The following is an 18,906-nucleotide window of genomic DNA, read 5'->3' as shown; positions in this document are numbered from 1 at the left end:
GGCCAAAGTACTGGAGCCTCAGCTTCAGGATCTGTCCTTCCAGTGAGCACTCAGGGTTGATTTCCTTTAGAACTGATAGGTTTGTTCTCCTTGCAGTCCAGGGGATTCTCAAGAGCCTCCTCCAGCACCACAGTTCAAAGGCATCAATTCTTCGGCGGTCTGCTTTCTTTATGGTCCAGCTCTCACTTCCATACATCACTATAGGAAAAACCATAGCTTTGACTATTCGGACTTTTGTTGGCAAGGTGATGTCTCTGCTTTTCAAGATGCTGTCAAGATTTGTCATTGCTTTCCTCCCAAGAAGCAGGCGTCTTTTAATTTCAGGGCTGCTGTCTCCATCTGCAGTGATCATGGAGCCCAGGAAGATAAAATTTGACACTGCCTCCATATCTTCCCCTGCTATTTCCCAGGAGGTGATGGGACCAGTGGCCATGATCTTAGTTTTTTTGATGTTGAGTTTCAGACCGTTTTTTGCACTCTCCTCTTTCACTCTCATTACAAGGTTCTTTAATTCCTCCTCACTTTCTGCCATCAGAGTGGTATCATCTGCATATTGGAGGTTGTTGATATTTCTTCCGGCAATCTTAATTCCGGCTTGGGTTTCTTCCAGTCCAGCCTTCCGCATGATGTATTCCGCATATAAGTTAAATAAGCTGGGGGACAATATACAGCCTTGCCGTACTCCTTTTCCAATTTTGAACCACTCAGTTGTTCCATGACCAGTTCTAACTGTTGCCTCCTGTCCCACATATAGGTTTCTCAGGAGACAGATAAAGTGGTCAGGCACTCCCATTTCTTTAAGAACTTGCCATAGTTTGCTGTGGTCCACACAGTCAAAGGCTTTCGCATAGTCAATGAAGCAGAAGTAGATATTTTTCTGGAATTCTCTGGCTTTCTCCATAATCCAGCGCAAGTTAGCAATTTGGTCTCGAGTTCCTCTGCCTCTTCGGAATCCAGCTTGTACTTCTGGGAGTTCTCGGTCCACATACTGCTGAAGCCTACCTTGCAGGATTTTGAGCATAACCTTGCTAGCGTGTGAAATGAGTGCAATTGTACGGTAGTTGGAGCATTCTTTCGCACTGCCTTTCTTTGGGATTGGGATGTAGACTGATCTTTTCCAATCCTCTGGCCACTGTTGAGTTTTCCAAACTTGCTGGCATATTGAATGTAGCACCTTAACAGCATCATCTTTCAAGTTTTTAAATAGTTCAACTGGAATGCCATCACCTCCACTGGCCTTGTTGTTAGCCAGGCTTTCTAAGGCCCACTTGACTTCACTCTCCAGGATGTCTGGCTCAAGATCAGCAACTACATTGTCTGGGTTGTCCGGGATATCCAAATCTTTCTGATATAATTCCTCTGTGTATTCTTGCCACCTCTTCTTGACGTCTTCTGCTTCTGTTAGGTCCCTCCCATTTTTGTCTTTTATCATGTTCATCTTTGCGCAAAATGTTCCTTTAATATCTCCAATTTTCCTGAACAGATCTCTGGTCTTTCCCTTTCTGTTATCTTCCTCTATTTCTTTGCATTGTTCATTTAAGAAGGCCCTCTTGTCTCTCCTTGCTATTCTTTGGAAGTCTGCATTCAATTTTCTGTAACTTTCCCTATCTCCCTTGCATTTTGCTTCCCTTCTCCTCTCTGCTATTTCTAAGGCCTCGTTGGACAGCCACTTTGCTTTCTTGCATTTCCTTTTCTTTGGGATGGTTTTCGTTGCTGCCTCCTGGACAATGTTACGAGCCTCTATCCAAAGTTCTTCAGGCACTCTGTCCACCAAATCTAGTTCCTTAAATCTGTTCTTTACTTCCACTGTGTATTCATAAGGGATTTGGTTTAGATTATACCTGAGTGGCCCAGTGGTTTTTCCTACTCTCTTCAGTCTAAGCTTGAATTTTGCTATGAGAAGCTGATGATCAGAACCGCAGTCAGCTCCAGGTCTTGTTTTTGCTGACTGTATAGAGCTTCTCCATCTTTGGCTGCAGAGAATATAATCAATCTGATTTCGATATTGCCCATCTGGTGATTTCCATGTATAGAGTCGCCTCTTGTGTTGTTGGAAAAGAGTGTTTGTGATGACCAGCTTATTCTCTTGACAAAACTCTATTAGCCTTTGTCCTGCTTCGTTCTGAACTCCAAGGCCAAACTTCCCTGTTGTTCCTTTTATCTCTTGGCTCCCTACTTTAGCATTCCAGTCCCCTAGAATGAGAAGAACATCTTTCTTTGGTGTCAGTTCTAGAAGGTGTTGTAAATCTTCATAGAATTGTTCAATTTCAGTCTCCTCAGCAATGCTGGTTGGTGCATAAACTTGGATTATTGTGATGTTGAATGGTCTGCCTTGGATTCGTATTGACATCATTCTATCATTTTTGAGATTGTATCCCATTACAGCTTTTCCCACTCTTTTGTTGACTATGAGGGCTACTCCATTCCTTCTACGGGATTCTTGCCCACAGTAGTAGATATGATAATCATCTGAGTTGAATTCGCCCATTCCTGTCCATTTTAGTTCACTGATGCCCAGGATGTCGATATTTATTCTTGCCATCTCCTGTTTGACCACCTCCAGCTTCCCATGGTTCATAGATCTTACATTCCAGGTTCCTATGCAGTATTTTTCTTTACAGCATTGGACTTTCCTTTCACTTCCAGGCACGTCCACAGCTGAGCGTCCTTTCGGCTTTGGCCCAACCACTTCATTAGCTCTGGAGCTACTTGTACTTGTCCTCCGCTCTTCCTCAGTAGTATGTTGGACGCCTTCCGACCTGAGGGGCCCATCTTCCAGTGTCATATCTTTTAGCCTTTTGTTTCTGATCATGGGGCGTTCTTGGCAAAGATACTGGAGTGGCTTGCCATTTCCTACTCCAGGTGGATTGCGTTTAGTCGGAACTCTCCACTATGTCCTGTCCGTCTTGGGTGTCCCTGCACGGCATAGCCCATAGCTTCTCTGAGTTACTCAAGCCCCTTCGCCACGACAAGGCAGCAATCCATGAAGGAGTGTATATGAGGTGCCTATATATATTTGGCAGATCGTCTTCTTCCACCCAGATCTACCCGAATCACCCGTCTCTGCCAGCAGGGACGGCTGAGGGGTCTGACGCCGAGAGAGGCTCGGAAGGAAAAAACTAGAAACCGGCCTTTCTCGGCGGTGGCCCCTCGGCTATGGAACGCCCTTCCTACAGAAATTCGGCTGGCACCCTCACTGGGTGTTTTTAAAAGACAGTTAAAAACTTGATTATTTAAGCAGGCCTTCCCTCCAGTCAGCTAAGTCTTTTATTTTTATTTTTCCTATCTTATCCTATTGGCAATTCTTTCCTAAATTAATTGTATTAACTAATATACCAATTGTATTTTTATGATTATCTATATTTTATATTGTCTTATTTTATGCTGTAAGCTGCCCCAAGTAGACCTGGTCTAGAGGGGCGGGATATAAATTTAATAAATAAATAAATAAATATCTATATCTATATCTATATCTATATCTATATCTATATCTATATCTATATCTATCTATCTATCTATCTATCTATCTATCTATCTATCTATCTATCTATCTATCTATCTATCTATCTATCTATCTAGGCACCTCATATATATAAAATCTCTATATATAAAAGCAATGTGTCAAAGTCCAGGTGAACTGTCATTATCTCTTTTGAGCCTTCAGAGGAGATGGGCCATACACAAAACAAATAAAAATAAACATTGCTTTTGGCGACCTATTCTTCTGACTCGACTGTATTCATTTAGAGGAGATGCAGCGCATTTGATGGTTGGCTCTCAAAGGGAGAGGACAATGCTAGAGGGGGGAAAAACATAGAAGAAAAAGTCAGGGGCAGACACTCCTGTGGCCATAGCCGGAGGAGATCTGGCAGAAAGGAGAAGCCCAGAACAGCATCAATGGCCTGAGACCTGGCCGTGAGAGCCTTTATGCCTCGGAGAAAGCTGCCGGGGAATAGATGGTGAGAGTGAGCAGCAGGAGAAGCTGAGCACCAGGAAGTCGTGATGGGTTTCAGGAGAAAGGCGGCTTGGCTGGGGACCAGCTCAAAGAAACGGGCCAAGAAAGACAAAGGAAGAGAAAGGAACAAAGGTATATCGCCCATAAATAAATGCTCCTTTCTTTCTTTTTTTGAAAGCACCCAAGTGTAAAACTGCACTGCTCTAATTGCAATTTACTGTGGGTATTCTAAGAAGCTTGTTTTTCAGACACGGATTGTAAACTGCCTCAGGCCCTGCAAGGAAGCAATGCAGGGTGTAGGCAAAATAAAATAAAATAAATCAAAAGTGTTGTCTGATCCTGGACAGATGTTCTGTGCATCTTAAACGGGGCCCTGAAGAAAATAATTTCAAGAAGAGTTGTCTTATTTGCAGTTTGTCAGGCTGTGTCCAGGCTCAGCAACAGGATCTGTTATATCCAGGCAGGACTCTGCCACTGCTTCCTCGGGTCATCAAACCTGCTAGGATAATGAACAGCAGCAGTACCATCTCTGGCCACGACATGGGCGGCGCTGAAGAGCCAAGGTTCCCAACCTGGGGTCCCCAGATGTTTTTGCGCTAAAACTCCCAGAAAGCCTTCACCCCTTGCTGGGCTGGCCAGGATTTCTGAGAGTTGTAGTCCAAGAAGATCTGGGGATCCAAGGTTGGAAACCACTGCACTAGTACAACTGAGATCCCCCCCCAATTGTCTTCTACTTGAGAGGTAGTGAAGAGAGTAAGACGCTTGGATCCCACGGCCAAAGACCCTGGTTCTAGACCAGACCTGGGCAAAATGTGGCCCTCCAGATGTTGCTGAACTCCCAGCAATCCTAGCCCACCCAGCCAATAGTGAGGAGTGTTGGGATTTGCAGTTCTGTTCTAGACCCTTGGACGCCCCATGTATTGAGCAGGGAGTTGGACTCGATGGCCTTATGAGTCCCTTCCAGCTCCAGTAATCTATGATCTTATGTTCTTATATTAGAGGAGAAGCAGACACTGCCCCAAATTCTCACATGAAGGTGCCAAGAGACAGATGTTATTTCTTTTTTTGGCCTACAATTCCCAGCGTTGCTGGCGGTGGGATTAGCTGTTGATGACAATGGAACTATATTTCATGGACCGGATCTCGCAAACCCAACTTCCTCACCTGCATCTCTGGAAAGCGAGGGGGGGGGGAAGCACACCTTTGATCACCTGATGCAAAAGGGAACCATTCCAAACTCAGCTGAGCTGCTCAGGCCTAATCCACCACAGTTGGGGTTTTTGGTGTTCACTTAACACAAGGGCTCGTTAGAGCTAATTAAAGCCACACCAAGATCAGAGCTCAGCAGACACTACAGGGAAGATGACAAAGACATCAGGAAAGGAAACATTTCTAGGGTGCTGAGTTCTTCATTGAAGACAAAGTAAAGTACACGCTGCTTGGACCAAACATGAAAACAGGATTCAGGGACGCTCCCTTAACATTTGTTTTATTTTTTTCTAGATCTTTGAAGCCACCACCATATTTTTCTGGGTATAAGACTATACTTTTGTCTAAAATCTTTAGACTAAAAATTGAGGGTTGTCTTATACACAGAAGTAAGCTGAGGAGAGAACAAAAACAAGTGGAGGGGAAAGCAGGGATCAAAGCGATCCTGCAGGGCTTTGATCCCTTTCCCCCTACATTTGCTAAGCCCCACTTAGATTTTATAATTTTGAGTTAGAAAAGGGGGGCGTCTTATACACGGAATAATAATAATTTATTTGTACGATCAACAGATCAGATGTGTACACGGAAAATAGTAGCTAACAGCCAGAACATTTCAAAGATGGCTTTCTGGGAGTTGTAGTGCAATCCCTCATGCTTGCCTGGGGATTGAGATTCTCACCAGAGGTCCTTTTGGGGGTTCCTCAGCTATCTGAGCGCTGGCTGGATAGCTCAGTGGTTGAGGTCTCTGGCTGCAGAGCCAGAGGTTGGGAGTTTGATTTCCCCATTTGTGCCTTTCTAGAGAGAAGAGCCAGCCTGGGAGGCCTTGGGCAAGCTGCACACAGTCCCAGGGCATCCCTAGTGGAAGGTAAAGGTAAAGCACTTCTGAGACTTCTCTAACTGGAAAACCCTGGAAAGGGTTGCCATAAGTCAGAATTGACTTGACGGCACATCATGATGATGATGATGATTCAAAAATACCAGGCACAATGACAAAAACCACTGACTGGTATTACATAATAGATACAAGTTTTAACCAAAAAACAAAGTATCTGTTAAATATTGGTGCAGTATGTATGCTGTTCCTAATATTGTCTTTTGTTGTTTTTGTTGTTCTGATGTTATTTCTGAACTCTGCAACTGCCTATAATACAGTGTGAAATTTCTTGACATTGTTCCCAAATTCCCAATGACATCACCACCACCACCATCATTTTTATTACAGGCTATCTGAGACCAACTGTGAACGACAACCCTTCCTCTGTTATGTTAGACCAATTTAACTTCATTAAAACCATGCGAGTGGTATTCAAATGAAACAGTTTTCTCACAACAGGCTTTCCACATCATAGAGTTATTGAGAGAAGGATGTGCGTTTCTTCCCAAATTATTCTTACTGCACGCACTTTTTTGAAACGTACTCCTACCAGAGAAGGGACTCAAATTTTTAACCCCTCCTGGGCAACAAATGAAACTGGTAGTACTTTGGAGCGAGACAAAGCCCCTATTTGATCAACAAGTGGGAAATCTTAATGCACCTATGCATGGGTGCAGATACACACAATTCAGCAGAAAAAAAAGATGCATATCAAAAATTGTTTGTCTAAATAAAGAAGAGCAAGTGAAATAAATCACTGTATAATAAAACTGTCATAAAACAAATAGTGCAAGTCTTACTTTTAGGCTGTCCGTTTGGTTCCAGGCACGATTCAAAAGTGCTGGTTTTAACTTATAAAGCCATAAAATGGCTTGGTACAAGCTATCTCAAAGGCTGTATTTCCCGTTATGAGCCTGCACAGGCATTAAGATTATCCGGGAAGGCCTTTCTCTCCATCCCACCATCTTCACAGATGTGCTTGGTGGGGACGCAGGAGAGGGCCTTCTTGGTGGCTGCTCCCAGACTTTGGAACTCCCTCCCACTGGAGGCCAGGCTGGCTCTCCTTCTGCAAGCAGGCCAAAACTACTTTCTTTCTTCAGGGAGGTCATGCTTCCCCTCAGTGACTGAGAGTCAGAGAGGTTTTAAACAGATAGTTGAGCCTTCCTGCTTTGAATGTGTTTTTCCTGTTGTTGTTTTCCCCCTCGAGTTTTAGTATGATCAGTGAAAAACAAAGTTTAAAAAAGACAACACCTTACAGGCTAACCTTATAGACTAACTTTTTACATTTTTTGACGTGAGCTTTCGTGGACACGTCCGCTTCATCAGATGTTAAAGAGTTTTATTGCGGCATTTCTTTACGTCTTTTAAAAATATTTATACATTTGCTGTTTTTAGCTTTTCAATATTGTCTTCATTGGAAGCTGCCTTCATAACGATCTTAGAACGGCTGAGCTGGAAGGGAGCCCAGGAATCATCTAGTCTAGCCCCTGCCAAGGATGCCCAGTGGGGAATCGAACTCCCAACCTCTAAACCCCTGAGCTGAAAAATGTGGCAAGATGAAAAAGCTGCTGCTTTCAGGAGAAAACCGTCCAGAGCTGGGAAATAGGAGAGCCCACATAGACCTCATGCTGGCGACTGTGGAAGAAACAGTAGCACGTTTACTTTGGGGTTTTGTGACCAGCCTACAAACTTAAGTCACAGGACTTGGGAAAGGTGATCTCTGTTTAGCCCGCCTCTCACGGTTGCTGTGAGAGTAACATGGGGATATGAGACTACAGTACATCATAGCGAGAGTGTGCCATAAAGAAACGAGAATCGCATAAATGAAAAAGTAAATCCATCGGCAGCTGCAGCCAGAAAATGTCAGTAGATGGCAGCATTAAACTACCAACTTGCCCCAGCGCGAACCCACTCGCTCCGGAATAGTCTTGGGAAGAACACACACACACACCCCCGCTGCTTGCCATAGAACAAAATTAAAAATAACAGAACCAGACAACGGCAGACAAAAAGCGATCTTGGTAGCCGGTGGAATGTGCCGCACAGCCCGGCGCCACGGAGCATCCTGCGCACCAACCGAAGATGCAATGTTGAGCCGGCCCTCCTCAAAATCAAGCGGGACGCACAGCCCAAGATTTCAACAGAAGTGGAAGGCGACCCCAACGTTCTGACCCTGCATCGTGCTGAAGTTCCTGCTGATCAAGTCCTTATCACACTCTGCGGAACGAGCTGCCGTTTTTAACAGCAAAATTTTGGGGGGTTGGGAGTTTGCTTCACTTAACCATCATCTCTCTCTTGCACATACAGATAACATATGAAGCTGATTTACACTGAGCTGTTTTATGAGCCCCTTTTATGAGTGCTGTCTTCTCTGGCAGAAGCTTTAGCCTATCCAGCTACCTGAAATTATTCCACCAGCAGTCCCACAGAGAGAACCTACAGTCCTCCTGCACACAGGTTGTGTGATCGGCTACAAATTGCAATTCCTTAGCTATACCCACAAAATCCTGCCTCCTCCAAAATCACAGCCCCCTCCACCCCCAGATTTTAGTTATTAGATTGGGATTTACTGCTCCAATAAAATATTCATCACTTGGCTGGCGCAGTAAACACGACCATCAATAGGGCAAGAGCCTCCCTCTATTTACACAGGAGAGCCAGCCTAGATATGACAATGAGATGACAGCTTTGCAATTAAAAACAGAGCTGCCTTTAGAAACAATGGACATCTGATTATCCTCGAATTTCACAGATTTTAAAGTTGAAAATTAGCTTGCATCTGTTTGGTGATCACTGGGAGGTACGCAACAACCTTTGTTCGCCTGTTGATGGGCAAACATAGCTGTGAAGAATGTCTCTTCTGGGTAACGTTTTACCACCTTTTCATTGTGAAGTTGTTGTCATGTCTGTTTTCTGCCCTTAGATATCTGTGTCTAAGGACAAATCCATGCCAGAGTTGTGGCTAAGTATGAGACGACATTTAAACTGCTTTTGAACAGTGGTGCTGGAGGAGACTCTTGAGAGTCCCCTGGACTGCAAGGAGAACAAACCTATCTATTCAGAAGGAAATCAATCCTGAGTGCTTCCTGGAAGGACAGATTCTGAAACTGAGGCTCCAATACTTTTTGGCCATCTCATGAGAAGAGAGGACTCCCTGGAAAGGCCCCGATTTTTGGGAAAGTGTGAAGGCAAGAGGAGAAGGGGACGACAGAAGACAAGATGGTTGGACAGTGTCATCGAACTGACCAGCATGACTTTGACCCAACTCGGGGAGGCAGTGGAAGACAGGAGGGCCTGGTGTGCTCTGGTCCATGGGGTCAAAGAGTCGGACATGACTTAACAACTAAACAACAAAAATGAAACAATGCCTCTGTGTCAATAGGCAATACCTCCTGGCATGCGTAAGAGGAGCGCTGCACAGAGGCGTCTCCACTCCTGCAACGAATGTGCAAACTGTGCCCTGAATTCCAAGGCCCAATGTGGCAACCTCATCACACCACCCTTCAGCCAGAGCAGTTCGTCAGCTTGGGTTTACTTTCCACATCTAAACTGCTGGTGGCAACACTTTCCTTAAATCTTAGAACTGCAGAGCTGGAAGGGACCCTACGGATCCTCGAACCCAGACCCTGTCAAAGAGATACTGACTCCCAACCTCTGGCTGGGCAGCCAGAGGCTTAAACCCCGGAGCTATCCAGCAGTTCTTTCATAGGGATTTTGGAAATCAGGGGTTAAACCCTTTTTCCCCCCAACTGCTGATTAATGCTTTTAAAAACACATTGATGAATTTTACACCTGCCATTTTAATAACGTTCTCCTTCAGCAGGCAGCTGTTTTAATTTAATTACTGCTGTATATTCCAAGCGTCGCAACCTGTCTTGACATCTGATCAAAATGTGGCTTCATGCGCACACAGGCACACGCCAGCAGGACAACGTATATCATCCCACAAGGAGAGGACGAGAAAAGAGAGCTCCAGTGCATAGAAGACAGCTGGAAAAAGTCAGAAGAAACATCCTGCCCTCCATATGATGTCACAGTCTGTGAAGTGCTCTGTGGGCCCAGGGAGATGGGTAAGCGGAACAACTGGTTTTATTTTTTTAAAATGCGGTACAAATAGGATGGCTGGATAGCTCAGTGGTTTGGGCATCTGGCTGAGAAGCCAGAGGTAGGGAGTTCGATTCCCCACTGTGCCAGCTTGGCAGGGGCTGGACTGGATGATCTTTAGGGGTCCCTTCCAGTTCTGCTTCTCTATGATTATGCTGGAGTGGTCTGACCCAGACATGGATGGCCAGTGGCAAACCAGAGGTCTTCTCAAACGGCTACGAAATGCACCACGAGGCTTCTGATACACAAGGTCCCGCTGCCCCACCTTGGCTATGCTCAGAACTGGGGTTGTCATTATTACACTTAGAAGACTTTCCTCTGACGTTTCATTTTAAAAAGTCAATGGCTGGTTTTGCCAGCAGTTACTAGAACAGGTCCTCTTCAGTTGCTAAAGAAATAACACCTGAACAGAGCAAGCTGTTGGCCTGAGGCCTCTCCCTACCCATATCGACAGAAGCCAGAAACGAAACCCCACAATCTTTCTCCACCCATCAATGCGTGGGGGGCACAACCCTTGACTCTAGAAGTAACTAAAACATTAGGTTCCCCTTGACAATTTGTCCAGTCCTGTCCAATGCTAGGGTGCGGTGCTCATCCCCGTTTCCAAGCCGTAGAGCCAGCGTTTGTCCAAAGACAATCTTCTGTGTTCACATGGCCAGCGCGACTAGACACGGAACGTTGTGACCTTCCCACCGAGGTGGTACCTATTTATCTACTTGCATTTTTACATGCTTTCGAACTGCTAGGTTGGCAGGAGCTGGGACAAGTGACGGGAGCTCCCTCCGTCACGTGGATTTGATCTTATGACTGTAGGTCTTCTGAATTTGCAGCCCAGAGGCTTCTGCGGTTTAACCCACAGCGCCACCACGTCCCGTAACTAAAACATTAATGACAGAGTAAAAGGTGTCTGGCAGGGTGGAACTCTGCTGACTGGCCAGATGGTGGTAAAGCCTCCGGCAAAAAGCATAGTCTACCCTCTGTCAACAAATGGGTTCAAGGAGCAATACTAGGGAGCCATTTGCCCTGATAGTGAGAGGAAATATGGCTGCTGTGTATCCACTTCTTACTGAAGGTTTGGGGTTATGGAGACCCTGCCTTGGCACTGGGTGGATAGTGTACAATGAATGCCAACACATGGCAAATGCCCAGAACATGACACAGCCTGAAAAACCCAACAAGCGTCATCTCCCACTGCCACCGATGCTGGCTACGTGGTCTGTTTTTTGTCTCAACTCTTCTGCCGGATCCCACCGTGCAGACCTTCCTGTGGAGTTGGGTGCCCGTGGCAGTCACCACATGTTCCAAGTCCTGCCCTGCTTGCCAAAAAACCTGGGCTAATTTAGTTAACATTTTGCTTTTGCATTTTTTTAAAAAAAATCATTTAAAAACCAAATGATTGAATTTGAGAATTATATTCCAGAGAGGATTGGTAATGGAGCCTACCCCCCCCCCCCCCGCCTCGGGGTTTCGTAATTTCCCCATGTCAATGTTATTATGAATAGGCTAACTCAATAATGAGATCATTCCCCATATGAGAATCCAAATAATTGAAGCCTGCCAGCAGACTTTGTTCCCCCTAAATCTGCTCAAGTCAGACTTCTTCACCCATCTAATTTGGTCTTGGGGGGGAGGAAAAAGGGGGGGTGGGGTGGGAGACAAAACCCACAGAGTTTCCCTTTCTCTGATGGGTGGATTATTTGAGTCCTGTGCGTAGGTTGGTGTGGGGGGAACAAAGGCTTAATCCAGACAAGCATTTTGATTCCTGACCCTAAAAATATCCTTATGAATATTTCATATGCTCAGCTGTCCACGGCTGAAATCGCTAATGCCAAGATAAAAGGGACCATCGGCCAGAAAAAGCAGCCTCGGCTTCTCGGATCGCTTTGCAAAATCAATGCAGTCTCTCTAGGGGAGCAGGGGAAGGGGCAGCGCCGTGGAGGCTCGCCTTCGTTAATCTCGGTGCCACTCGGCAGCCCACGCTGAATGGCTGCGGAATTGCATCCAGGCCCCAAACCCCCTGCCCTAAAGCTGGATCGGCAGCCCCAAAGAACACCCACGCTACACATTTGTGAGCAGGAGGCCCTCTCGCGCTGAGCATCCTTTAAGAAGTCAGTAGGTAAAGGTAAAGGGTTCCCCTTGACATTGAGTCCACTCATGTCCGACTCGAGGGGGCAGCGCTCATCCCTGTTTCCAAGCCATAGAGCCAGTGTTTTGTCCGTAGACCGTTTCCGTGGTCACGTGGCCAGCGCGATTAGACACGGAACGCCGTGACCTTCCCACCGAGGTGGTACCTATTTATCGACTCGCATTTTTACATGCTTTCGAACTGCTAGGTTGGGGAGGAGCAGGGACAAAGCGACAGGAGCTCACTCTAATGCATGCATACAATCCTATGACTGCTGGTCTTCTGACCCTGCAACACAGAGGCTTCTGCGGTTTAACCCACAGTGCCACCACGTCCCTTCATCTCTTCCTTTACTCCTGAGCAATTCAGGACCCCAGAAAAGGCTCTGCTCTTCCTAGAAGGCACAGCCAAAAGACGGAGGAGTGGCTCCAAAAATATTATGGGATGTAACATCAGGGTCTCTTTCTGGCCCTGCCCTTTCTTCTACATCTCACTTTCAGTTGCTTATAAATCCCCTCCCTCCTCCTGGTGATCTGTCAAGTCTGAGGGAAAAGGCAAAGGGGAAGAGCTGAAAGCAACAGGATTTGCACCCGGGGCCTCAAAGCACAAAACTTGTGTGGCTTACAAGTTGCCAGTTGCTCTGCTGAGGCTAACTCATGCAAACCTACGAGGAGCAGTGTGCCCTCTTCTATTCGGGGGGGGGGGGGGAGAGGACATCACGAGGCCCAGCTTGTGCCTGGCCCCTCAAACTTTGCAAGGCACCCTATCAAACCAGTTTTTCCCCATCACCTCTTTCACAGAATCGTAGGATCCATAAGTAGGAAGGGACCCATAAGGCCATCCAGTCCAACCCCCTGCTCAAGGCAGGAATACAAATCAAAGCAGACCGGGCAGGTGGTTGTCCCATTTTATCTTGAATGCCTCCTGCATTGGAGCGCTCGCCACCTTCTGAGGTCATGGATTCCACTGTCATACTTCTCCAACAATTGAGAAATTATTTCTGATATTAAGCCTAAATCTGGCTTCCTGTAGCTTCAGGCCATTCGTACATGTCCTGCACTCTGGGATGATCGAGAACAGATCCTGCCCCTCTCCTCTGTCGGACTACCTTTCAAGTCTTTGAAAAGTGCTGTCCTCGTTCCCAGAAGCCTTCTTTTCTAAGGCCAAGTTCTTTCGGCCTTTCCTCTAAGCTCTTGGTTTCCAGCCCCCTGATCTTCTTTGTTACCCTCCCGTGAGCTTGCTCTACTTTGTTCGCATCCTCCTTATTTATTTATTTATTTATTTATTTATTTATTTATTTATTTATTTATTTATTTATTTATTTATTTATTTATTTAACTTATATGCCGCGCACTCTATCCAAAGGTCTCTGGGTGGCTTACAACAATTAAAATTCAATTAAATACAATAAAAGATAAAATAATAAAAATACAATTAAAATACAATTAAAATTGCCATCAGGACCCATAGTTGATGCCATTTCAATTAAAAGCCTTCTGGAACAGGAAGGTTTTGACCTGGCGCTGAAATGTCATCAACACTGGCACCAGACGAATTACAGTCGGGAGGGCATTCCATAGTCTGGGGGCAGCTGCCGAAAAGGCCCTTTGTCGGCAAGCCATCCCTCTTACCTCCTTAAGAGACGGCTCTTCCAAAAGGGCCCCCTGGCTGGATCTTAACTGCCGGGTAGGCTCATATGGAAGTGTAATGTCCAGAACCTGGCACAGGACCTGAGACGAGGTGCTGAACAGAAGAAGACTAGTACCCTGTGGGATTTGGAGACTAGACTTCTGTTTTTAGGCACAGCAGGGAGGGGGGACGAGTTGCTCTCTCACCTTGCGAAGTCTAGGTCAGCTTCCCGGGACATGGTGATGTTGGTGAGGTTCTGCTGAAGGATAAAGATGTTCCGGCACATCTTCTTGATGCCAGATTCGCTGATGCGTTTGAAGTACTGGGCCCCGTTGATGAGAATACAGGAAATCAAATGGCCCAACCCTGGAGGGAACAAGAAAGATGGCCCACATTTCACATATGGGCAACCCATCAGGAAGAAAGCCCTCTCCTCTATGTGTGTGTGTGTGTGTGTGTGTGTGTGTGAGAGAGAGAGAGACAGAGAGAGAGAGAGAGAGAGAGAGAGAGAGAGAGAGAGAGAGAGAGAAAGAGAGAGAGAAGGCGGTAGGGGTCTCTCCAGGGATACATATGAAGCCTGTGGAGTTCACATTGCCCACCCCTGCAGTAATGTCTGCTTTTGCTCACAAAATTATATTCTTTGACTCCAAGCCCACCTCTATACATCTGTTATCCCGCAACTGCTGGAGATCCACTGACCTTCAAAGATGTACTGGAACTTATTCTGCTGAAGGCTGGCGCTCATGGCCTCTTCTATGGCACTGATGTCCTTATTGAGCCTCACCACCAGGGGGTCATAGTCCATGCTCTCCACGTTGGCCACAATGGCATAGTTCCCTTGCTTAGCCAATGGGATCAGGTAGTGGAAACAGTGAACCCTGCCCAAAAAAAAAAAAAAAAGCGTGGCAGTGGGCCAGAATTTTCACACTACTAAGGCAGAGAAGGTAGTTAGTTGAGTTGTCGGTGACTGTAAGATTTCCCCCCCCCCAATGAGGGTCTACAGAAACAAAGGCAGTTCCTGAGCACATGCAGAGCTCTGCACGGATGAGGACTGCTTTCTTCTCTTTTGTGACTAGAAGAGGAAGGCTTCCTCTGTGCAGAGTGAGACCAACTCTCCAAGCATCTCCCAAGTCATGGAAGTCCACGTAGGCTCCAAAGGGGTCATTCCCAAGCCTGGTCCCTCTCAATGTTTTGGATGCCAACCCCTGGAAGCCCCAGCCAGCATAAACGGTGGTCAGGAATTCTGGGAATTGGAAGTCCAAAACATCTGTAGGACCAAAAGTCTGAAAACAGCCCCCCCCCCCAAGCTCTGAGTTGCACTCTGTCAATCTATGAAGTTTGGGGGGGGGGGGGAAAGACAAACACCATATTTTATGTTCAAGTTTTAAGATGTCAGTATTGTTCTTGGCATGAACTTGTTCGTCCACGTTAGGGAAAGATGCAAATCAGGGCTCAAAGGGAACCCGTACCATGTTTTTCTCTGAACACTCCAATTTTTGCATCTGAAAGTAGTTCTCTTATTTTATTTAAAGCTGGCAAGTATAAATGTTCATCTCAACAACTAGGCAAAAAAATGCTGCCTTGGTTATACATGAATGATTCCCCTTGTATGTACTTCTATATTTACTGGTATGGCACTTGTCACTTCCCAACTTCCAGCCTCCATCAACCTGTTTTCCTCTGTCCTCTGACACTCCTTCCATCTCTGACTAAATGTTCTGCGTCCAAATACTAACAGGTCTGGGGTTTGTTCAAAGAGGGGAAGTGAGTATCTTCTTCTCCCCGAGTGAGACAGAGAGGTATAGGAAAAGCAACTCAAAATGTGGCTTGGGTTTCCTTCCCCACGCCTTTGTGGGAACGTCCGAAGCACATCTGAACCGAATCGTACAAAAGGCAAATTTAGTAAAGTGTGTCAATTACATACATTTATGCAAATGGGTCCGATTTCCATAATGCATTCCAATTGCAGATTATGGGGTATGTGGTTGCCTTGATTGCTTGAATGAGGAAGCTCTGAAGCAATGATTTAAAGCTGGGTGAAGAAATGGCAGAGACATGCTTGGAAAAAGCGGCAGCCACCCATCCTCGACGGAGGGACCAGATCCAGAAGCTGATGGCACGTTCTCCTTCCCAGGGTCTCTGCAGCCACTGGCTGGAGCCAGGGGAACAAGTGTGGTGGGCAGAGGGTCATACCACCAGGATTTCCACCTGGCTCAACCAATCCATGGATGGTGCATTGCTAGCCAATCACGGGAGCTGGTCTTGAGTAGCTCTCTTCCTTTCTCCGCCCAGGTCGGGCTCTGGTGCTTGGGTTCAACGATGTTGAGTAGTGCAGAAGATCACTTGCTGAGTTCTCTGTCTAGAAGTTCCCGGTACAACCCTGGGGGACCCCTGATGCTCCATTACTATGAGAACATGCACAGAGATCCATTACAGAGAGCACACAGAGATCGTTCTTGGGCCCAGGGAATGGTGTGCAGCACAGTGGCTGAGAAAGGTGGCTGCTTAGCAGCACAACCCTAAGCCAACATGAATGGGATGATGATCTATTAGTCAACAAATGGAAGGCTGGAAACCCCAACACCAGCGCCCTCCTAATGATGCCCTTTCTCCCAGAAGCTCCCCAGATAAGGCATCCTTCAGTCTCAAGAGACTAGAATAACATGCTCTGTATGGAGGTCTTGGAACAGCATCTAATCTGGCTGAGGAGGCCAATTCAAGAGTGACCATCCGTTCCATGCTGAAGACAAATACAAACAGTCCCCTGTCGAGCTCCCTGATTTGGCTGCTTTCGGGATGGCCTCTTGGTCTCAGCCTGCTGGACAAGGGTCTCTTCAAATTGGGAGAGGCCGTGATGCAATGCCTACCTCCAGGCTGAATGCTCAGATGTCAAGATTTCCCATCTGTGGAGGTCTATTCCTAAGGCCTTCAGATCCCGCTTGCAGATCTCCTTGTATCGCAGCTGTGGTCTCCCTCTGGGGCGATTTTCATGCACTAATTCTCCATACAAGAGATCTTTGGGAATCCGACCCTCAGCCATTCTCACGACGTGCCCGAGCCAACGTAGACATAGCTCCCCGGAAAACACACATAAACAGCCTGCCACACCAACATTAAGCCAGAGCTTAGGAAACTTTTTTTTCTGAACGATGACCCCCTCAGGGCCACGGGATCTAACAAAGGAACTCATCCATGTTCTGTATTAACTGTGGTTACTTTAACAAGGGTTTCCAATGACCCTGGATCTGAAACGTCTAATGCCAGGTTCTGTTAACCAAGACTCTCCCTAACTTTAACCACAGTAAAGGGCAGAGGGGATGAACCAAGCAGGAAGGGGTGGGGGCCTGAATTTGGGAACAGGAAAAGAGCCAGCGCTTCCAGGACTGAGCAACAAGCCCCAAATTGCACCCAACCCGACCCAAAACGGTCGCATAGAAAACTGAACGAAATAAAAACTGTGAATTGCACTGGCACCCTGGAGGTCTCTCCCTGCCTCCCTGCCGACATGTTTGCACTGACCTTGACATAACATTGGCATTAAGGTTTTCGGAAAACATTGCTGATTGCTCAGCAGGAAGGCTGATTTTTTTTGCAAAACGCATCTTCGGGCCTGTTGACTCTGATCCGTAGCTGGTGTCAAATCATTAAAAGCCCCCCTGAAGGGCAGAGGTTTTCTTTAACAAAACTGCTTGATCAAGGTGACATTCTCAAAACAAAACGACAACTTATTACTTTCCCTTTAAAGTTCAAAGGAGGGAATAATAAATAATAATAAAGATGTCATTGGGAGCAGCAGATGGCCGCTGACGAAAGGCTAGCTTTTCCACTTTGGGGGATATGCATGGATGAAGCCACAAAAGGAAGACTTCAATGAGCAGCAGTTTGCTACTGCCAATGACATCATTCCCACTGGGCAGGCGGACACCACCCGGCAGGATTCTGGCCAGTAGGTTCCCTTCCTGACGCTGCGTTCAATGGCACTTTGTGGTATACGGTGAAGTTCAGGTGCTCTCACGTTCACTTTCAGAAACGGTCATAAACCTCGGCTAAGTCATGATGTGAGTTTTTATGTCTTGTATTCAAGGGCCACTCTCGGTTCGCTGTACTGCACGGCTTGCAGCCAGAACCAGTGAACTGGTGGTCTAGCACAGTAAATTAAGAGAGGCCACCTTCTGACTAAATCACATGGTTCAGCTGTGAAACCACTCTGTGGCTCTCAGGGATCTCTCTGTAATGCCAGGATTAAGGGTGCCGGGCTACTTTATATGGCTGCTCTGTACAGTTTCATACAACTGTCATGTGACTGGAGACGAAAAATAAACGTATTCAATTTGTGTAGAGGTACCTTGGTTCACACCTCCTGAAACCGGCAACAAGTTGAAGTCCATCTTTCCTTAGAAATCAGAAGGTTTCCAAAGGGTGCAGGGCATTGTGGAAGAAAATATGCAGAAACCCAGGTGTGGATTTGAAAAACACAGTTAATGTATGTTTGCCACAATACTTTTGTTTATGTTCTCTTTTTGCTGATTGAAAGAAAGGATGGGAGATCCGGGAAGGATGCAAAATGGCCACAAGTATGATACGATCGTGTCTACGTGGCCAGTCATTCGGCTTACCTGACTTCCAGGTGTAGAACCAGCAGGCAGCGGTCCGCCATGTCCTGGAAAGATCGGGCCAGCTCCGTCAGGGTTTGCACGATCTGCTCGGACACTGGTGGAAGATCTGCATTAGCATGCCCTTCTTGGCCAGGGGACACTACGGAGACAAAAGATAAAAGAAGAAGGCAATTAGCACTTGGAAATACGGACCAGCCGGGCCATCCCAGGTGGCGCCTGCAGACACAGGTAGAAGAAGTTACACATTTGTTAAAATCTTCAACGACATGATGATTCTAAGCCCCGCAGGTGCTGACTGCGCTTCCCACAAGAGCAGTCCGAAATCCTTCTCTAGCCCTGGTGATGCAGCTGTCAAATGTAGTCCAACAGAGTAATTATAGGTAGCCAGCGGTCT

The 18,906-nt window shown here is 46.4% G+C and overlaps 1 protein-coding gene across 1 annotated transcript in view; it reads right to left on the bottom strand.

Annotated features, from left to right (window-relative positions):
- EXOC4 (exocyst complex component 4) overlaps positions 1–18,906 on the bottom strand; it is a 432,390-nt gene that overhangs the window by 11,671 nt on the left and 401,813 nt on the right. The window contains exons 15-17 of the mRNA XM_073002480.2: positions 18,513–18,651; positions 14,596–14,774; positions 14,103–14,262 (exon numbers count right to left, since the gene is read on the bottom strand). Coding sequence (XP_072858581.1) covers positions 14,103–14,262; positions 14,596–14,774; positions 18,513–18,651 — 478 coding nt within the window. The remainder of the gene's footprint in view (positions 1–14,102; positions 14,263–14,595; positions 14,775–18,512; positions 18,652–18,906) is intronic.

Source organism: Pogona vitticeps, chromosome 5, assembly GCF_051106095.1.
Source record: "Pogona vitticeps strain Pit_001003342236 chromosome 5, PviZW2.1, whole genome shotgun sequence".
In the NCBI taxonomy this organism is placed as follows: domain Eukaryota; kingdom Metazoa; phylum Chordata; class Lepidosauria; order Squamata; family Agamidae; genus Pogona; species Pogona vitticeps.
The sequence above is the reverse complement of the archived record's forward strand: the minus strand, read 5'-3'. Positions and strand labels throughout refer to the sequence as shown.